Below are 21,766 nucleotides of genomic sequence, written 5' to 3'. Positions count from 1 at the left end.
ATAATTTATTTATAATCTAAAAAATATACTACATATTAGTAATGCAAAAATACTACAGTAAAAAAAAATGGGTATGTAAAGTTGCAATGCTACAATTATAGTAATTACACATTGTACAAGTTGAATCTAGTGTCCCCCACACCTTGATACAATCATTCAATGCCACATCACACATTTCAAATCCCAATACGTTATAATATTTGGACAGACCCTGAGGCTAACCTTACAATTCAACGCATAATGAATAATATTTTCATACAAAAATATTTGTAGCTTCACACCGAATGGACTCCCGCTGTCTATAATAATAAAATAGGATACTATCACTATTTCCCTGGAAACAATTTGTGGACGCCATATGCTCCACATAGGGAGCGGATATGGTAAAAGACAAGACTTTTCCGAAGTGAACTCGCTAAACAAACCCTCAATTTCTAATTAAAAAAATCCAATTAACGAAAAATTATTTCTCTTTTTTGGACAACTTTTTTAGTTCGAGACGACAATTACAGATTTTTATTGATATTTGAAAACCAAATTATTTTCTAAATAGTCCCCGAAAGGATTTTATCATATAATAATTATAATAAAATTAACTTGGCTGGAAAGCAGAAAAATAATGAACACATATTGGCATAACATCACATTATTTATTATCTATAATACAAATTTGGTATAGAATTTAATAATTTGTAAAATAATACATACAAACAAAGCATATATGTACCACTTTACATACTAAAGGAGTTAGCCTTCGTGGTGTAGTCCTTAGTGCATTTGGGTATTATACGAGGTCCCACGTTTCATTTCCGGCGGGGTCAAAGAAATATGAGAGATTTATTATTATTTAATATTGCCCGGGATTGGTGCTTGAAGCAAAGGACTGATCATCACCTAGCCTAAATCTTTCAATGAAGGTTGTTAGAGAAGGACCTTTTATTCACGCTGAGTGATTCAGAGGATGATCATTGAGCCGTTAATTAGACTCAATTTACCATCATTTTATAGATAGGATAATATTATAAACAAATGGAAATACTAATTTAAGGGGACCGAGTTGCTAAATGACCCAGTATAAGAACAGACAGAAAAGATTTCTTAACTACTCAGAAAGGATATATAAATTCATAAAGTCATGGCAGAAATTAATTTATCTAGTGGAAATGCAATAAGCACTAACCATTAAAAAAATCATGCAAGTAAAAGTTTATTGATTGTATAATTTTATAATTTAAAAATGCTTCAAAACAGAATATTGACATAATTATCAATCAAGTAAATTTACGTAATAAAACAGTTAGTAGTAGTTTGAATAAATTACCTATTTTTTTAAATAACTTCTTCCAATCTAGCTTTATAACCCATCCCTTTGTCCTGCCTCCTCACTTAAATAAATTTCTCTATTTCAAATTTGTGGTTTATATCTATGCATGTCTGTGAAGAAGACAAGGTATGTGATAAAAATAATTTTAGATAATTTATATAGTGCCATTTTCGTACTATATTACTTCAAAGGCGCTTAGCTGTGGTAAAATTATAGGGACAATGGAAAAATTTGACAAAACTGGTTGGAAAAATAGTACAAAATAAAAGTGAATTTAGTACAAGATTTAGTACAAATATGACCTTAGAAACTAGAATTTTGGAATAAACAAACGTGACTTATGAGTCATGTAGCCGGGGTATGAACCAGGTTTGTAGGAATTGGTTAGCCGTGGAACGTTTCACCAGAGCAAAGTCTTTTCTTGTCTTTTACATTAATTTAGTCTACTCAGCATATCAGAAATACTATCGCTGTTTCCGAGAGTATCAAAGCGCTGGTAAGTTTATTCTACACCAAATTGGATAGAATTTTGAGATACATAAGAGTAGAACCCAAATGTAAAATTGCCACCTACCGTTACTGAATTTTTCAGCTTGGTAGCTCAGCCGGGCTTCTCGAAAGCTCCTCTTCACCCTGTCCCTCAAATGGGTTCATTCTGGCAATAGGATGATCCGCTATCTGCATCATGTATTACCAAAAAAAATGGTATCAATCGCTGTTATTGAAATTTATAGAGAAATATATAAAAGATGATACCCAATACAGTTAAATTTTCAATTCAAGACTGGTAACTTTTTACCAGTAACAGAATATGAGAGATCAACTGTTAAGCGTAAGCAGAAATCTTAGTTTGTTCCTGGTACATATTTCTCCTGTTTTCCATCTACTCTAGTCAAGAGCCAGGCACTCCGCAAAGATGGGACGGCAAGCAACGGTGTGGTTCAAGTAAAGTTGATACTGAACTAGCAACGGTGTGGTTCAAGTAAAGTTCACCGAATTGCTCACTTCCTTTTGGTGCGGGTGCGATTTCGGTTCCTGTTGCGGTGCGGCGCTGGATGGGGGGCCCCGCCGACCAACGGAGCCACCAGCTCCGCCAGGCGCCCTCGCTCAGCCAGCATGGACAGGAATGTGCAGATGAATTCCTCGTAGTTATGCGTCCGCCGCGCATCTTCCACCTGAAATTAAATAAGACTTTTAATTTTGGTGCAAACGCAACCACTATTTTATTTAAAAATTGCTGACATAGCTGTCATCTGGGAAACCGTGATGGATTTAGCAAAAAATATTTGTACAAAAAATACAAGAGACCGTGATAAAGACACAAATGATAAAGCTAAACGCATTTAAACTATGAAATTTTTTATTAAATGTTATTATTATTTTCTTTCATCTAACATCCTCTCACTGGATGACTGCCAAATAAATAAATAAAAAAAAATACCTTGTACATGTTTCTCTTGTCGTTCTCATCATTGAGGGCCTGTTGGCACTGCTGCACTTGCGCGTCCAGCTCCCCCAGCAGGGCGGAGAGCTCCGGCTTACCCAGCGACCCCTTCGGCTCCGGCTCCCCCTCCCCGCCGGCCGTCACGCCCACCACCCCCCCTCCGCCGGCGCTGATCCTCACCTTCCCGTCGTCTGGCTCAGACTGCGGAACAAGGCCACTCTAATTCATTATTTTGCTGCCTATTCGTTTGGGAGATCGCATTTTGACTGCAGCAAGTCTGCTTTTGTCTTTCTTTCGCCAACTCACTTAGGATTGTAAAGGTATTTCTACCCGTTCGGTTGATTGATACTTAACCTCTAAGCTGCTCGATTTCGAGTGTCAAACTTTCCGTCCCGTGCTGGATTGTTTTACATTACAATATTTTTGACAAAAAAAAACATATTTTTGCCTATTTTTTGTAGTGAACCTTTCGGAAGTCATTTGGATATCTATTATAGAGGTTCACGGTACACAATCACTTTACTTATTATGTTTTTATAGTGTATTTACACATAAAATATTAACATTAACGGACTCACGGCAAAAAATAAGAGTTTCTGCTTAATAAAAAGCTTCTTTACATCTCACCAATAGATGTCTCTAGTGAAGTTCTAATGATTTAAGAACAAGGTTTCTAAATTGGTTCATATATATATAGAACTTCCAAGAATTTGAGTAGTGTGGTTGTCAATAATGGGTAGAATTGGTGAATGTTACACGTGTGTAAACTGATCACTTAAACCAGTGATCAGACTTATACAAATGCCCAGACTCCCATATTCTTCTTCATCTTTAATGAAATGTCAAAAAATAATATGAAAATAACGCCTGTAATTGGAGATAATCCAGATTTTGTGAACAAGTATTTGGACACCCTCAAAATGTTGTGAATTTCATTTTAGTGTTGGCGTTTAACGTGTTGGCGTTTAAAGTGTTGGCGTTTAATGTGGTTTTCACTATACCCACCTTGAGTTCTTTACTGGCCATTTGTACACTATCTTCCGCATTGTTTGAGGGTCGGATTATGAAGAATTTCTGGGCTTCCGTCGGCGGTGTTGCCTGATGACTTGAGGAAGCTGAAATATAGTCAGAATTAGACAAATGTAGTCAATATGAAGAGTACGCATTCTAAATTTAAATGCTATTTTAATACTGCAAAGAGTCACTCTAAATTTGAATGCTATTTCAAAACTATAAAGATTAAATGTATTTTTAGTCACAGTGTAGGCTTAATAAGGAGTATGCATTCTAAATTTGAATGCCATTTCAATACTGCAAAGAGTCACTGTAAATTTGAATTGTATTTTAACACTGTAAAGAGTTTACTCTAAATTTGAATGCTATTCAATATGTGAAAATTTCTGCAGATTTTTGGACATGTCAAATTATATAAAGCGGAAACACTATAAAAGGTTTTAGAAGTAAAAATATGAGTAAATAAAATTGATATTCATATGAATATATAAACACTACGTTTACCTTCTTCTGTTGAACTGTCATAAGTACAAAGCTGTACGCTCATGGTGGAGATAAAGTCTATAGGTGATAGTGAAACTCGCTCCATCGGTGCAGCGGGTGCTGCTTCTGCGTTCAACTCTTTAGGAGTTTCTTGGGCAGGCTGCTCATTCTCACAGCTACTTGGAATATCTATGGTATAAATATTTTCAAATATTAAAAATCTTTTTTTTTTTACTCACAGTTTTAAAGGATAGAGAAGCAAAGATCATCATGAACCAGGTTAAAATACCGGAGCAGGGCTGGTTTCACAAAATGGTATTTGCGTAGTTTTTATAAGATATTTGAAGCAATAAAAATTATAACTCAACTGAATATAAAAAAAATTAAAAACAAATTTGGCTATATATCTTCTTCTTCAAACCCTTATCCGCACCCCAGTGGTGCATAGGGCACTGCATATAAACGCAGTATTATCGTAATCATTAACAAATGAAGGAAAGGTGATCAGCCCTCCGCTTCAGGTACCAGTCCAGGGTGATATTGAATAAATATTAGAGTGAAAAAAATCACTTTTTATTTGACCCCCCCTGGGAATCGAACCCGGGACCTCCAGAATGGTAGCCGAGCGTGCTGACCATTACACTATGGAGGCTTTATATAATAATAAAAAAATAATTCTGTTAAAACCGTTTTATGTCTGCCTCCATGGTGTAATGGTTAGCATGTTAAGCTACCCTCTTTGTTGTCCCGCTTTCGATCCCCAGAAGGGTGGGGTGAAAATAAATATTAGTGACCGGATTTTTTGTCCCTTAAATCCGAAGTTCGTTAAATAGCTGTCCTTATATTGAGGTTTTACTGCAATTTGGTGTTTGTCTTTGTGTTTATTTACTTTGTAGAAAAAATATAATTCTCTTACCTAAATTTGGAGTATTTGCAACACATGCTGCATTCGCGGCGCCTGTAGTACTTGGAGCACTGGCAGCATTTGCAGCACTCAGGGCATTTGCAGCAATCGCCGCATTAGCGGCGTGTTCGGCGTCACGTTTAGCTCTCAGTTTATCCATTTTCTGTTTAATTTTACAGAGCTGTCGGAGAGCATTCTGCAGAATACTCTTATTCGATTCCAAACCTTTCAGCTTCTGCGTAATGGCAAGTCTTCTATCAGGAACGACAGCCATTAAATTAAACCTGAAACAGAATATTAGCAATATTTAGTATACAGTGCTTTAGTAGCTTCATTTGTCAGGAATTAACACTTGGATGGCTTGATTCTGGCCAGTGTCTGTACACAACGGATTCTTCAGTTCTTTGGACACATTGAGTGTGGCAATAAGGATAGCCTGGACAATCTGGTTGTGATTGGTAGGCTGGAGAGGAAGAGAGGGAGAGGAAGATCCCCTACACGATGGACTGATCAAGTTAAGGCAGCAGCAGGCACCTCGGTGGTTGGAGCGCTACGTGCAGCGTAGTCAAGGGATAACTGGAGAAGAGTCATTGCTTCAAAAAGGGTCACAACCCTCAGTAATGAGGACTAAGACGGAGAAGAAGTAGCTTAGGTTGCTTGGTATTCCTCCTTAGGACTTTGGGTTGAGGGTGAATAAAGAGTGTGAGGGGTTGGCCTATCGGTACGGGTGGTTTCCTAGGGGGTTCGTAGTCCCCAAGTAGATGGGCTGTACACATTATTTAGTATTAGCTTACATGCCCTGCTGATAGTGATAGGGGGTTTGAGAGCGTTAGTAATAATTTTTGTCTTTGATCCGAAACAATGGGTCCGAACGGAAACCAAGAGGTTTATAATACCAGACCTGGGTATATGACGGGAGCTTTTAGAGTATATAGTGTATTTATGTATTGACAAATTGTTTTCAGGTGGTTTATTCATGAACCCCGACCCTAATTAGTATACTAATTAGGATCGTATATTAATCACAAGCAACCACAAACCCAATTCCGATCTGTACAATATTTTTTGGTATCTTGCGCTCTACCAAAAGTAAGCAAATAGAACGCTTATAAGCATCTCCCATTCTGTAATAACAGTATGTAAAAGACGCTTTTAAGCGTTTCCCGCAAACAATGTGCTAAAAATATTTGTACACCAAAACCATAACCTTGTGAATTACCCATGGACCGAAACCATTACATCCAGAGGCATGTTTTTGTGACCTTGTACATGTTATAAAATCATGTGCGTACCTTATATCGTGATACTGTTCCCCGGTGTCGATACCGAGGCGCTCCGACATGACCCTGCGGAACTTGTCGGTCCAGTCCTCGTGCGCCCCCCACGGGCCGTGGTCCTGCGGGTACGGCTTCAGCCCGTCCAGCTCAAACAGCCGCCCGTGGATCGGCACAAAGCTCACAAAGTGGAATGCCTCCCCTGTGAAGTACAGACAATCGTATTCAAAACATATTCCACCTCGGGCTTTTATCAGCAGCTTGCAATGATGAGATTAGCAAAATTCAAAGCGTTAATTTGCTGACAAACATTTTGACACATTAACTTTCATATAAGAAAAAAAAACACCATAATTGGGGCCACAATTGTAAACAGACTATTTTTTTATTTCATTAATAAACCAGTGAACACAAAAAACAATAGTGATTGGGATGTAGCTTCATCTATAAAGGATTTATTAGTTACCAACAAACTAACCTTAACGAAAGCAGACAAAGGTAACACAATTATCATATTAAACACTACAGACTACATTAAAAAAGTTGAAGAATTCCTCCAAGACCCCATCTTCAGTATACAAAAAATTGACCCGACCAGCAGATTCCAAGAAAACATCAAGAAGACGATAAGAGAGTGTCCCATCACATGTGGGAAGCTACAATTCAATCAACACGTGGCAAGGAACCCGAGACCTCCCCGCCTGTATGGATTGCCAAAGTTACATAAACAATGCATCCCAATACGTCCCGTCGTCCCTACCTTCTCTGCGCCTAATTATTATTTGTCTAAAAAATTAAATCATATGCTAAATTTTAACCACATTTTCACACCTAGTTATACAATTAAAAATAGTTTCGAATTAATTGACAGATTGAAAGACATAGAAATTTTAGACAATTCCAAACTAATTTCTTTTGACATCGTGAACCTATTTACTAATGTACCGGTGAACGATTGCAAAAGAATTGTCAACAACTTACTAAAGGCCTCACCTTTAGATAAAAGCATTGTAAAGGAGATGCTTAAACTACTAGATGTATGCACTAATCAGAATTATTTTAATTTCAATAATAAAATATATGTCCAATCTAACGGCTTACCCATGGGATCTCCTTTGTCCCCAATTCTTGCGGACATTTTCATAAATAACTTAGAGAATGAAATCTTTAAGTCTAAGCATCCCCTACTCAAATTTGTAAAAAACTGGTTCAGGTACGTTGACGATATATTGGTAATTTGGGAAGGAACAACAAGACAATTGGATTCCTTTCTAAATTTTATCAATATATTTAACGATAAAATACAATTTACATTAGAAAATAACGGAGGTAAACAAATCAATTTCTTAGACCTCAGTTTAGAAATTATAGATAAAAAAATTACTTTTGATGTATATCGTAAGCCCACACATACAGATACTGTAATTCCCTCTTGTTCAGCCCATCCACTTAATCATAAACTAGCTAGCTTTAACTCCATGATCCATAGAGCACTACAATTCCCATTAAATGACAATAAGTTCAAAAGAGAAATAAATACAATTAAACAAATTGCTTACAATAACGGTTATAACCCAAATATAATAGACGCGATATTGGCGCGTAAAAATAAAAAGATTTTAACAAAAACATTTCTCTACTCAGCCGATACGTATAGTGAAAAAGTAAAAACCAACTGGAAAAGAATCATTTACATAAATAAAACATCACATAAAATTACCAAAAAATTCCCAAATAATATAAAACCAGCATTTTACACAAAAAATAATTTAACTAAAATCTTTAAAACACAAAATAATCCTGAAAATATATTGGACAATAGTGGCATATATAAATTAAACTGCGACTGTGGAAGCTCGTATATTGGTATGACTTCCCGAAAATTCAAAACAAGAATCAGGGAACATGAATTATGTTTGAGAAATAATAATTTTTCGGAATTCGCTAACCATTTAATAGATAATGATCACAAATTTAACCACAACAACGTAGAAATCCTAAAAATAATCAATACGAAAAGCCATAAACTGCAGCATTTTGAAACAATAGAAATTCATAAGAATATAAATAACAATAAACCCATAATTAACAATATGACAATGACTAAAGCCTCCCCCCTTTTGTCTATGTTCCCTCTGATAAGAAATAAAAATAAAAATAAAAATTTCATTAATAAATAAAAATAAGAAACAGCTACTACCCCCTCTTCAACCTTCAACGTCCCAAGGACCCAACTCTAAAGTTTAGAATTAGCTTCACATACGGTGTTTGAAAATGATGCGGAATGCATCGAAACACGTGTCACAGTAGATTTTAAGAAATAGTGGTATTTACTAAGTAAAACATTAATTAAAAATATTTTTTTATTTATTGATTTAGCGTTTAATTTGTAGAACTCCATTTTAATTCATGTATTAATTGTTAAATCAAACACAGATTTTTGAGTTGTATTTTATTATACAACACATAAAAGTTAATATTGTGATAATTGTTTTGCTTAGTTATGGCATTTTCAAACGAATGTGAAGATTAAGGACCGTCAGTCCATTTAATCTTCACATTCGTTCGAAAATGCCATAACTAGGCTAAACAATTGTCACAATATTAATTTTTATGTATTTTTCAACAGTAAAATACAACTTAGTAGACTCAAAAATCTGTGTTTGATTTAAAAATTAATACATAAAGTAAACAGACTGACTACATACAAATATGAAGATTGTGGTTCTTTTTTTTGTATTAAATGTTTTTTCATGAAATACAAACCAAAAAATATATATATATTTAAGAGTTATATTTAACTCATGCAACCTCTTGACCAAACACAGTGTGAGTTAAATATAACTCACATGGCTTTCAATGTGTTAACATATGTTTGCAACTGCTTACGTTCTCTTCATAAGAACGGAATAGTAGTCAACAAATATTTATTGCATTGTTAATATATCATGCAAGAAGTTTAACTCAGTGGTTAGTCGGTACAAGGAGACAATATGTCACATTTTAGACTATGACAATAAAAAAACCTGGCATTTTAATTTCATTACTATGGAGAGTGTAATATCGGTAGGTACTTTAAATTAATAAGAAAATAAGTAAAAATAATTTTTTAAAACAAATAAGTTAAATAATCTTATCACAACTATATACATCCACAGAGCTGTGGATGTGCAATATGTCTTAAAGGAATGTTTTCACCATATTGGTTCATCCAAGGCATCCATATTTGAAATACCACCCGAAACTTAAAATTTTAAGACTTAAACTTAAAAGCAGCATTATACTTTTAACTGCCAGGCCGGTATAAATATAGTTACGAGATACTGGTTTTGAAATTAGAAAAAAAACGTAGCAAATCTTAGTATGTCATAAGTATCTCAGGCAACGATTACTTATATTATATATATATAAATAAATAAAACCCTTATCCGCACCCCAATGGTGCATAGGGCACTACGTCATATAAACGCAGTGTTATCTTGATCATTTACACATGAAGGAAAGGTGATCAGCCCTCCGCTTCAGTTAACAGTCCAGGGTAATGTTGAATAAATATGACAGTGAAAAAATCACTTATATTTATTTTACCCCCCTTGGGAATCGAACCCGGGACCTCCAGAACGGTAGCCGAGCGTGCTGACCATTACACTACGGAGGCAGACAAAATTAGACTTATATTATACTTGTTCCAATAATTAAACTATTCAGAACACTTGACTAGTAAAATGAGTCTTACGTGCAAACATAGAAATTTTGAATGGCTAGCGTTGTAAACGCGAAAACATGCGACATTTTAACACGGTTGTAGAAGTCAAACGACTAAACATCAAAATGGTTTTGGTTAACATGCAGAATGAATAATTGGCATTTTAAAAAACCGACACTGAAGTACGTATTAATGGTATTAAAATTACGGCTACTTTTGTCAGTTTTTTAACGCAAAATTACGTGGGTAAAAATGTGACACAAAACAAGAAGGTTATTAAAATTAAACAATGTGATTAGCGAAGTTTAAAAATAATGAAATTGATGCGTTTGATGATGGGTTAGAGTGCCGAAACGTTGCTGTGAGAAAATAGTGAGTTGCCGAAACGTTGCTGTGAGAAAATAGTGAGTTACCGCAACTCGCCGGCGATCTTCTTGAAAAATTGTCAGCATCGAGTCGTTTGTGTAAGTAATGAAAAGCAAACTTAACTAATAGACAACCTGTGAACCTTCCGGAAGACATGGCCTGCTTGTCTGTCTTTCTGCGCGCTTGCGGGATGGCGTGAGAGTTGTGCGCGCAGGCCAGCTCGGGGGTGTTGCTGATGGCCCAGCCCTTATTCTCCGGACTCATTCCCGTGGTGTGGACCTGATACAGGGTAATAACATTACAGGTAACAGTCAGATCAATCCTGCGCTTCAGGGACCAGTCTAGAGTTATATTAAATAAATATTACAGTGAAAATCACTAGGATTTATTTTTACCCTTCCCTGGAAATCGAACCCGGGATCTCCAGTATGGTAGCTAAACATACTAACCATTACACCACGGAGGCGGACAGAAAATACTACATAGTTGTTATTTTATTTTACAGGTAACAGTCGTTTTGCACCGGAACGATTTACACTGATTCACAATAGTGATTAGTTACATTTACTCATTTTTTCCCTTTAAATATGCTTCTCACCTTATGTTTTTTTTGCTTATTTACGGTAACTTTTATTGTTTTATATTTAACACTTTGCACTGTGTTTTCTTATTTGTTTTTCAGTTTAATAACCTTAATCCCATGTCCCAAAATGAGTAATGGAAATTATTCATCGGGAATATTATAAACGTGTCATATCGTTCACTCCTTTCAACAATGTCATATATCAAAAAACTTGATTTTTCAGGAGATAGTTTTTAAAGATTAAAAACAATATAAAATGTATTAAAAATAAATATCAAGCCACTTATTGAACTTTTTACTGTGCAAGAGATCTTTTTAGGTAAAACCTGAATGTTTTTTCTCCATTTGAAAAATATTTAAAAAAATAATTAAACAATATTTTTTCTTCAAAATGAAAAAACAACATTTTCTGCCCTGTAGCGGGTAAATATTAAGTTAAAAATATGCCGCTTTTGCTGGGATATAGTACCTTTTCTGGGCATTTCGAAAACATGCACAACTTAAAATTGACGATTTTTGATATACGACGTTGTTGAAAGGAGTGAGCGATATGTATGCAATATGTTTAAATAATTAAACAAGTACGACGATTGGTGCTGAAGATGTAACAACCGAAGATGTGATGTGACATGACCAACCACTTTCAAATCTAGAACTAGATGAGTTGATGAAGGAACTAGATCACCCTCAACCAGGAAATCCCGAAAGAGGAGAAAAAACAACTTAAAAAGGCTGATCTTACTTGTATCCATTTTTCTATAGAAAGGTATATTTACAAAATATTTTGACATTCTACCAACTTATGAGATTACAAATACAATGCTTCAAATAATGATTAAAATGACTCACAGCAATACAATACTGATTTTAACATAGAAATTCATAATCATATTACAGGAGGACATAACAAAATACATGTGGAGCTGATAAACACTACTAAATTTGGAGTAAGGTCCTTAAAATTTATTGCCTATACCCAAATTAACCATTTGCCCGACATAGAACCCATTCGGGGATCCAAAATGAATGATCTGAAAAAATACTTTATGGAAAGATATATATGCAGTGAGTAGTCATATTTTCTTATTTTGTGTTTTTGTAACCTTATGTTTTTTTATATTTTCTGATTTTTTATATTTTCTCATTTGGTTATTTTAAATATGCTTCTTACCTTATGTTTTTCTCATTTATTTCTTTTAAAAATGCTTCTTATGCCTATTTATTATACCTGTTTATTGTTTTTATATTTTGCCATGTATTAGGTTTGGTTATTTAAAAAAAAATCTTTTTGTAACATTATTATTTGCGTTCCAGTCTTGTTAACCTTAATCCCATGTCCCAAAATGAGAAATAGAAATTACTCATCGGGAATATTGTATATATGACTTATGTATGTAATATGTTTTGAAAAATAAATTTAAAAAAAATATATTACACCTTTTTTTTTCTTCTTACCTTAAGCCTGCTGAGTGTATGGCCAAGATGAATATTAGGACAATTCAGGAGAACCGAGAGCAAAGCGTGTGTGGCGCAACTATTCGGGACCATTTGCTGAGCGAAAAATATATTATTAACTGCTTCTTCATCTTTAACGAAACTTTCGATCTGATCTACGACCTTACGGCGAGACCGGCGTTCCTCGATCCATCGAAAGAGAAATATAAAACCGTAAACTGGGAGCTCCAATGGCTTGTGCAAGTCGTAGATTTCCTCGACTTGAACCGCTTTTACGCCGAAGTCTTCTAATAATAAAGTAAATAAGCCCGGATCACTCTCTAATTCCAACCATCCTTCTGTCAAGCTATTAAGTTCTACCGGCATTTCAAGAGCTTTCGAAACAGTGCATTACTCAAAAATAGTATCGTTAGATGAAAAACAAAGAGCTGTCTCTATAACTTAATATTTGCTACCGAAATGGTAAGACGTTATAATCCTCTTGTGATTAAAACAAAAAATATTGAATTTCGCGAACGCGAAATCCGAAGACTAGAGCTATAAAAGTAATTAATATTTTAGCATTTGCAATTACAAATTACTTCACCATGGTCTTGGTGATATGCTGAACATATGCACAGTAGAAATTCAATGTATAATATTGAGAATCAATATCTGAAATTGTTAAAAGTTAAAAACTACGAATTGAAATAACTAGAAATGATGAAGATGGCAGAAAATAACAAAACACCGAACAGGGCAAGAAATAAATTGGCCATAGATTATCAAACAAACGTAGATAAACTATCTCATTTTTCACGTACTGATATGTAGGTAGGTACCTCAATAATCTACAGTATTTTTCAGAGACCATAGACAAGCGTTTGAAACGTCAAAGTCACAATGAAAATTGTTCAAAACAAAACAAAGTCGCACGTGCTAGCGAAATGTCAAAATCGCAAGGTGAAGTATTAAAAACACCGGATAGAAAACTTAACACTACTTCATCATTTTCTCCAATAGGTAAAAATAATTTTAATAATCAAAATATGAAATTTGTCTGAAGTGACTGTTCATCATTTATATTTAATAGTTAATAATTTAGGTACTCCGCTTCGTGAATTAACCGGTCCTGCTAAAACTGCCTTCACTCATGTATGCACATTCAACTCATATATTCAACAATGGAATCAACTGCAAAAGAAAGGACTGTTGCTGTGCAAGACAATCCAGTCGCTGAATTTGCATGAAACAATTGGAGGAGGCTATCCCTCTCAGTTGACATCATTATGTGACTCTTTATTGGAAGCTACCAGTGGGTTGGAACACATCGTTGAAGGTATAATTGTGATATTATCATAGTAAATGTGATTTTCTTTCCACTAACAGTGTTTGGTGAATTTTAATAACATATGTACCTTATAATTTTGTCACCTTATAATTTTGTCACCTATTACTTAATCGCCCTACACATACGAACGTACGTTATAGGCGCTGTTTTTCTTCACCATTCCTTCTTCTTCTTCTTTTTAATGGCTTTTCACCCATCTTGGGTGTTATAGCCAGTGTCGAGTTATTACCACCATTCCGCGCTAATCCATATGGCCTATGCGCACGAGAAAAGATATCTGTTCCAAAAATATTTAACGCGTACCAGATACACTTGAGATGTGGGTTTGGAGGAAGATGACCAAGACATCATGGGTTGTAAGGAAGTCCAACGAAAAGGTGTTGCAGGACGTAAAAGAAAGAAGAGAGCTTTTAAATCATATTTTGAAGAGGAAGGCCAAGCTAATAGGGCACTCAATTAGAAATAGCACCTTTCTTAGCAACATCTTCGAAGGAAGAATCTTGGGAAAACGAACAAGAGGCCGCCCAAGAACTTCATACTTCCAGGATTTGAAGCGGCTCATGGACGTCTCCTCCTATTCGCAGCTCAAGAGGATGGCGACTGACAGAGACAAGTGGCTGACACTACAAGGCGCTGCCTTTAGAAGATGATGATGACCAGATACACTGACAATTTTTTTTCAGGTTTCATACCTGACTTGTTTTGAATTTTTTGCTTGTTTATAAAAAATATGCCTGAAAATAACCCGAGGGTAGGGTATAAAAGTGTTAAGTAGGAACGGGAGTTCCTATAATCCAAATAGTTCTCCAATATAACAGATTGTATTGCACCAACTCATTAAACAGAATTTCGGGTTAAATTAACGTTCCAACAAAATATTTTTTATTTTATTGGAAGGAAGAACAACAGTTACAATATATGATACATCAGAATACAAAAAATAAAATCATGAGTTCCAATTACAGTTCTTCACAACTATGCATAGTAGAGGTCTATATAAAGGAAGAATGTGAGACAAGGATGGGATAAAGAGAATATTTTTTTTATATGGGATAAAGAGAATATCATCTTATATTTTTGTTGTTATGCCTGTTCACCCTAGTTTGGGTAGTTTAGCTTATGGTAATGTCGCAAACAAAATATTTTTTCCATTCTTATTCTTAGATTATTCACAAATCATATTACTTTTCACTATCTTGAAATCAAAGCACTTAAATCACACTAACATATAAAGTATTTCATCTTTTCTTTTAGTTATTTTATTTCATTAAACATCATTACTATGTACAGTGAAACATCTATCTATCGTTCCTCGAATAATAGTTTTCCCGGACGTGTCATTTATTTTTTTACCCCGGATTCATTTCATACAAAATAGATCGCATTGATCGTTTCTCTATCATCATTTTATCACATTCACCGTTTGAATTACGCTCCAAATTTGATATTTTTGACTATAAAATTTTCAAATAGTAATCAATTATTATTTTTTTAAATAAACCATTTTAAATACTTATCAATTGGTTTTATCGTCAATTCGCATGATACCCATTTCCGTTTTTTTGTATTTTTTTCTAAAATCAACTATTTTTGTGCATATTTGCAAAAAAGTACACTCGAGCTACTGGAATGTCATACAAATTGTTTTTCCGCATTCATAGTTTATTTTGATAGGTCCCTTGAAAAATACATATTTTAAAACTATTACTTCAACAACTCCATTATTTATATTAATGTATTATTTTTTGATTACCTACTGTTTTATCCTCATGGCCTATTTGTGATATTTTTTCATTATTGCCATTTTTTAATTTATGGAAAATTACAACATGAACCTAAGTCTTTGTAAGCCCCCTTGAGGTAGTATTTTAGAAAAATTGCACTTTATTAATTATTATCCAAATTATTATTAACATACATTTTGAAATACTTAGCAGTTTGTCATCATGTAAATCAGCATTAATTTTATTTGCAAAATTTTACTAGGAAAAATTATTTATATTGAAAAAGAGAAAATATAAATAATATACATCAATACAAAACAGTTAGCTTCCAAACCGGTAGACATTATAATTAAGTTATGATAAAATATTTATAGTGATTTTAAAACAAACTTATATTTTAAATTTAACCTTTTCATAGCCGCAAATAAATTACGCCGCAGTGCTTAACAGGCCAAGTATTTTTTTGAAAAAAAATAATATTTTTTTGTTGTTTTTATTAAATTTTAATTTACTTACCAAATATTATATCCCGCATCGATTGTTAGAGTTTTATTCTTGAAGTTAAACCAGTTTCAAATTTTCATCTCAGACAGGGTTGTCACACTGAGTCGCACACGCAAGTTTTTATTAAATTTAATACTAACACAAAACTATTATTTATCAATGGAATATAGTTTGAAATGTAAAAAAATAGTAAATTTAATATTAACACTTAACTATTATTTATCAGGTATCTTAGAATGAAGTATAGTTAGAAATGTGATAAATTAGTAATTTTCCATTGTGTGGTACTTCTCAAAGCACGGTATAACACAAAGAGCCATCTTGCATTATTTACACCTATAACTAGACTCTTTTCTTAGTTTTTTGCTAGTACACACAATACACTTCGCAGTCGGGGATGATTTTTTTCGGTCCGTGGTAGTTTTTCCAAAAAATGTCTTTCTGTAAGTCGCGATAGAAATTCTGCCTTCCGTTTTCTGCCATGAGAAGTACCGGGTTGTTCTTTTTCACTTAGCACGAAGAAGAACAAAGAACTTAGCACAAAGAAATAATTTATTTACTAAAAAGTTGTGAAAAGAAACCAATATCACTAGCAAAACACTGATAAAATCGGAGTAAATATAACGCGAAAGGTATAAATAAACAAATATTTTCATAATAATATTTTAAAATAATAAGAAAAACACAAAAAAATTGAGCAAAATAAAAACCCCTGGCGTTCAAAACAATCGATTAAAATAATCAATATTTCAAGTGGTTTGAGTGGTAGCCCTAATGACATCTGTCAACTGTCAGCTGAAAGTGATACAGATAAATCACTTAAAAGTATTTAAAAACTTTATAAAATATTTTGTGAGAACTTTAACAGATGGCAATGTATGTTCCGTTTTTGACAGATTGTCAATATGAGTTAAAACTGCGGAGTAATACGTCATCAAAAGTACTTACGAGATATCTCGTCTCTGGCAATACGGGCACTCCGCCATTTGCCGAGATATCTCGTCTGTGGCAACCATCGGGTTAAAATGAAATACACAAAGTTAGTGCTTCAAAAATAAATTATGTACTTTTAACATTTATATAAGTAATATAAAGGTTTTTTTGTTGTTTCAGGAATGCAAACAGTTTGTAAACAATTAAATGCCTTAGCTAAATTGTGTCCAACTTCAGAACCTATTATAAACACCTGGTCAGCATCAAAACTAGCATTTCAAATCACCAAATGTACGGAAATGTTTGCTTCAGAATATCAATTGAAGAAAACTGTAACTGGTAAATATAATAGGTTTCTTTCTCATTATAATTTGTTGCCATGGATGCCTAATGATACAATACTGTAAAAATGGAAGAAGAAAAAAATGAGTTTAGGTAATATGCATAAGTTACTAGACATTATGATTACATGATCACACCTTAATTTTGTTATTTAAAGCAATCATATATTTTGAGCTGGGTACGTATTTGAATGCTGTTTTTATGATAAAATAATGAATATCAATATTTTTTTAGGGACTTCATGTATAAAGTAAAAGTACTGGAAGGATAAGTTATGATTTTTTTTTAAATACCAGTTCCTCTTGATAAATCCTCATAAAACAAATGTTATACACCTTTGTTTCCCAATTAGTGGTACGCGAACCTCTAGCAGGTAATCATCAATGGGTATGCAATCTCGCACATGACTTTTGTCTTATTACACTGATTTTTACTGGCATTAGAACTGTTTTTTTTTTATGGTAATAAATGTTTTAAAAAATCTGTCTTTTTATTATTTATTCCTGCAATAGTGGTACGGAGGAAAAACTAATTGGGAACCACTGGTTTCTATTCATTTAAACTCTTAAGTAACTGAGAACCAAAGAAAAGAAGCCTTCTTAAAATACAATGTATAAAATATATACTATATACATAATGTTTTTTTTAAGTGAGAATATGTGTGCATGAAATTCCATTAAATTCATAATATTGTTTTTATAATAAAAAAAAAAAATTATAATAATAAACCCTGGAGAGTTGATTCTACATCTCTAATTGGTTTTCTTTAGTACAATGATAAACACGTCTGTGTAAAACATCCATTCTGTATTTGTATGCATACGAATTTGGCGTCCTATGCATCTGGTTACGCTTTAAATAGGTGTTTAATATTATGTTCTTTTCATTTGTTTATAATATATTAATACATATTTTTTTTCAGAAAATATTGCACATTGTAGAGAAAAATGCCTTACAGAGGCCTACGTGAGTTCCTGGGAGTATAACATCTTTGTTGACAATACCTTAATAGACTTTTTCCAAGCTGAAATGGGATTTTTTTATATTGAAAATAAATAATTGAAACTTTCATCCATCTTTCAAAGAGCCATATGTTACTTTGCCGATTTCACAGTGACTTGTGTTTGGATCTGTATATTATTGAAAGGTAAGGAAAAATCAATTGAATTATCTTAATGTTGATATCATATACTTCTTAGCATATATTATGTCACTGTCAAATTGGCAAGATAACCGTTTTTCAAAGTTGGATGATGAAATATGTGCCTACTATTTTTTTATCTCACCTGAATTTTTAATACAATTATGTATTTGTTATTTTTATGTATTGTTTAAAATAAACTATTTATTAAAGACTCATTTATTTTCTTATGGTTTTTTTCAATAATTTTGTCTACAGACAGTATCGCCCTCATTTAATTTTATATGAAAAAGCAAATCAATACATCAATAATTGAACACTTCAAAATTTCAAATGAAACAACCTCATTTTTTATGCAATATATTTAGAAAATTTAGTTTATTTAATAGATGAAATTTTATTCTGTGTATTTTTTTTAACATAAATAAATCTTTCTGCCTTTTTTTATTTATTGCTTTGGGGTTAATTTTGTGGAATAATAAAGTGATTTAAATATTATATAAAAAAAATGAAACACTTGTAAAAGACCACTTGAGCTTAAATGATATGATCACTATTAGTTTCGAGAATTACAGAAGTTTTCATCAACAGGTGAAAATATATACAGTTTGTATTTTTACCTATTGATGAAAACATCTATAGTTTTCCAAACAAGTCATGTTTACATTAATAAACTCTAAATTGGTATTATCCAAGTGTTTTAGTTTTATATTATATCCCCTTTAAAGGGAAAGATGTCTTTGTGGATCAATTTTATCCATTAGTTGTTTATTCAGAGTTACAATCAAAATTATTACTACAAAAATACTTAAAAATAGAAATATATTGTTTTTGTTGTTGTTGTTGTTTTTTTGATGTCTTTCTTGTGTTATACAAAATGAGGGTTCTGTTCATAAAATCATAATGAATCTTTGTAATAATTTGAGACACTAAATGGAAGTTGATGCTTTTGCATCTATCTTGGTTGTCATGGTTTCTCAGAAGTGAAACATTTAGAATTCCAATACTGTGGAGTTGTCCCACTTCTTTATGCCCCAAAAATTTGTGTGATTGTTCTCTTTTGAAATTATTACTACTGATATATAATGGATGGCAACTGAAATCAAACAGTTACAAAATCCATTTGTATTTTAGCATTTAAATTACTTTTCTAATTATGTAGTGTAGCATTTAATGTACCGGATTTCTAATATGTTTTTTTTTTTAAATACAAAATGATAAAACCTTTTTTCTTATAATGAGATGTTAAAAAAACTGGTATATAAATATTTTCGCTTTGGCCCCTTTCCTCACCCAGATGGTGCATAGGGTATTGCATTGTATCGATGCAGTGTGAACTTGATCGCCCAAGAGAGAATAGAAGAAGTGGCTAGAGTACTCGGAGTTGCGTACCCATACTCGCACCATTTAGTATAACCCAGATACTGCTGATTTGACCCTTGAGGTAAATACATAAGATAAAAAGTACATAAAGCATCATCGGATCTTTATGATTCATTCATTTACAGGATGGCACAAAATCAATCAACCTATCGGAAGGTGTTATAATTTTTGAAAATGGTGTCATACGTCGATAACATTTGACTACTGCAGCTGTCTAGTTCACAAATGTCAAATATGATTGAAATACGACACCATTTGCAAAAATTAAAACATTTTCCGATAGGGTGATAAATTTTGTCATTCGGTAACAGAATCCCAATCATGAATCCTGTTCGATAACGCTGACCTATTCACAAATTAATCGATTAATTGATTTTGAGCATTTTTGAGAGAAGAAATTTCCAAGCAAAGGGTAAAAAGAATAGGGAATAATTCATGTTTTCTTTGAGACTAATCATCGGTATAAGATATACCATATATACTACGCAAATTTCTCAACAGGTGGTGCTACAATCAGCCATATCCCCAAATCACATGTGAAGGAACCCAAAACCATTGTATGTATGCAAGTTTAAAAAATTGATGCAATATGGATGTTTTATAATAAACAGAAACGTGAATGTTACATAAGTATATAAAGTGATCACTCGAGCCAGCCAAAAGCCGGGTAGTAAGCCCTAAGATGCTTAAACTTCCATCTTCTTTCATATAAAAACAATGGAGGTTTCATTTCAAGTTGAGACACCTATAATTTTTCATACATTACAAGGTACGTTGTTTAACAATTACCTCGTATCTTGTGGAATATAAGCCTTAAAACTACAAGCGTACAATCAACAAAACAATATCTGCAGTTCAAACAAAGGCACTAGAGGTGTTCAGTTTATTCACCAAGAAGTCGGTTTTAGAGAATAACGTGAACTAAAGTCAAATAAACTAACTCTTGTCTGGCAAAATGTAGCAAATTAATTTTGCCTTTCCGAAAACAAATCAGGCATATCGATTCTTTCGGGTAGTGATTTTAGTTTTGTTTTTTCAATGGGCTAAACTATTAACGTAGTTTTTGGGAATTATTAGTTTTAGAAATAGATTATAAATCTTAAAGTTTTATTGAATTATTTAATCGAAACTAATATCTTTTAATTTGTTCATTCAATGGGTTAATTACTATCGCTTTTTAAAAAAATATTTGAATACCAGAAGGGACGGAAAATATGGATTCATTAGGTAAGTTTACATTAAATTTTCATTACCTATTTTGTGCATAAAATTACAGTAAACCCCCCTTAAACATTGAGATAGGTACCTACTGTACTATCGGAGAAATACGTTATAAGGGGTTAATATTTCAAACTGTACTGAAACATTTTGACCAGCGGAAATGAAGGTACCTATCTCAGCGTAATAGGGGGGTTTACTCTACTGATATTTTTGTTTTTATATGTTTTATGTAAAATTACACATTTTCGTTTTGGTGTTAAATATAATTAATAAGTTTTAAATATGAGAAGTACAAGATGAAATTTAATTAGTTAGAAAATTTCGATTTCATGAAAATTGAGTAATGGACAAAACTCTAAAATGCTTCTTAAATAAGTGGGTACCATTTCTACTCTTGTATCTTTTTTCTTCTATTTTTACCATATCTAAAGGACCAAGGGTAAATTTTAGCGTTTTGTTATAAAAAATGTAAAAACGTTTTGTATTATACATAATGCAAGTATTTCCTCCTTTTACTGTAACGCTCATTTATTTTTTTTAAATTTGAACAATACATGCATAATTTCAATAGTGTAGTTATCAATCATGGGCAGAATTAGTAAATATTACACGTGTATAAAGTGATCACTTAAACC

The 21,766-nt window shown here is 33.0% G+C and overlaps 3 protein-coding genes across 6 annotated transcripts in view; 2 read left to right on the top strand and 1 right to left on the bottom strand.

The window, feature by feature from the left end:
• Positions 1–630: 630 nt before the first annotated feature.
• caly (ubiquitin carboxyl-terminal hydrolase calypso) lies at positions 631–13,295 on the bottom strand. Of its 3 annotated transcripts, XM_088274127.1 has the most exons (9): positions 12,554–13,295; positions 10,640–10,794; positions 6,462–6,647; positions 5,182–5,453; positions 4,287–4,454; positions 3,774–3,883; positions 2,766–2,987; positions 2,330–2,499; positions 631–2,002 (listed from the first exon to the last, which is right to left on the bottom strand). In XM_088274127.1, the coding sequence occupies exons 1-9, from the start codon at positions 12,917–12,919 to the stop codon at positions 1,999–2,001; spliced, it is 1,653 nt and encodes a 550-aa protein (XP_088130253.1). In that variant the 5' UTR covers positions 12,920–13,295; the 3' UTR covers positions 631–1,998. The 3 variants fall into 3 exon arrangements, with proteins under 3 accessions (XP_088130253.1, XP_088130255.1, XP_088130254.1); XM_088274129.1 differs by having other exon boundaries at positions 631–2,499; positions 2,766–2,969; XM_088274128.1 differs by having other exon boundaries at positions 631–2,499; positions 6,462–6,645; positions 10,650–10,794.
• A 134-nt stretch (positions 13,296–13,429) lies between these two features.
• Positions 13,430–18,754, top strand: LOC148300905 (cyclin-dependent kinase 2-interacting protein). 2 transcript variants are annotated; one of them, XM_088274135.1, is made up of 4 exons: positions 13,430–13,555; positions 13,626–13,871; positions 17,225–17,383; positions 18,309–18,754. In XM_088274135.1, exons 1-4 carry the CDS (start codon positions 13,480–13,482, stop codon positions 18,443–18,445), a joined length of 618 nt encoding a protein of 205 aa, XP_088130261.1. In that variant the 5' UTR covers positions 13,430–13,479; the 3' UTR covers positions 18,446–18,754. The 2 variants fall into 2 exon arrangements, with proteins under 2 accessions (XP_088130261.1, XP_088130262.1); XM_088274136.1 differs by having other exon boundaries at positions 13,433–13,555; positions 13,638–13,871.
• A 2,032-nt stretch (positions 18,755–20,786) lies between these two features.
• The window catches only part of LOC148300904 (uncharacterized), a 103,066-nt gene continuing 102,086 nt past the window's right edge, over positions 20,787–21,766 (top strand). Inside the window, exon 1 of the mRNA XM_088274148.1 lies at positions 20,787–21,137. Coding sequence (XP_088130274.1) covers positions 21,125–21,137 — 13 coding nt within the window. The 5' untranslated portion in view covers positions 20,787–21,124. The remainder of the gene's footprint in view (positions 21,138–21,766) is intronic.

This window comes from Brachycentrus maculatus, unplaced genomic scaffold (assembly GCF_059751285.1).
Source record: "Brachycentrus maculatus isolate JH-2025_06_01 unplaced genomic scaffold, ASM5975128v1 h1tg000635l, whole genome shotgun sequence".
NCBI lineage: Eukaryota > Metazoa > Arthropoda > Insecta > Trichoptera > Brachycentridae > Brachycentrus > Brachycentrus maculatus.
This window is presented reverse-complemented; position numbering and strand designations above follow the sequence as displayed.

Bases quoted from the DNA above. Each gene is read 5' to 3' on its own strand.
- caly (XM_088274127.1), bottom strand. From the start codon at position 12,919: ATGCCGGTAGAACTTAATAGCTTGACAGAAGGATGGTTGGAATTAGAG. The intron at 10,795-12,553 runs GTAAGAAGAAAA...ACCCTGTATCAG, and splicing joins ATACACTCAGCAGGCTTAAG to GTCCACACCACGGGAATGAG. The intron at 2,500-2,765 runs GTATTTTTTTTT...ATTTAATTTCAG, and splicing joins ACAAGAGAAACATGTACAAG to GTGGAAGATGCGCGGCGGAC.
- LOC148300905 (XM_088274135.1), top strand. From the start codon at position 13,480: ATGTCAAAATCGCAAGGTGAAGTATTAAAAACACCGGATAGAAAACTT. The intron at 13,556-13,625 runs GTAAAAATAATT...TATATTTAATAG, and splicing joins TTCATCATTTTCTCCAATAG to TTAATAATTTAGGTACTCCG. The intron at 13,872-17,224 runs GTATAATTGTGA...TTGTTGTTTCAG, and splicing joins GTTGGAACACATCGTTGAAG to GAATGCAAACAGTTTGTAAA.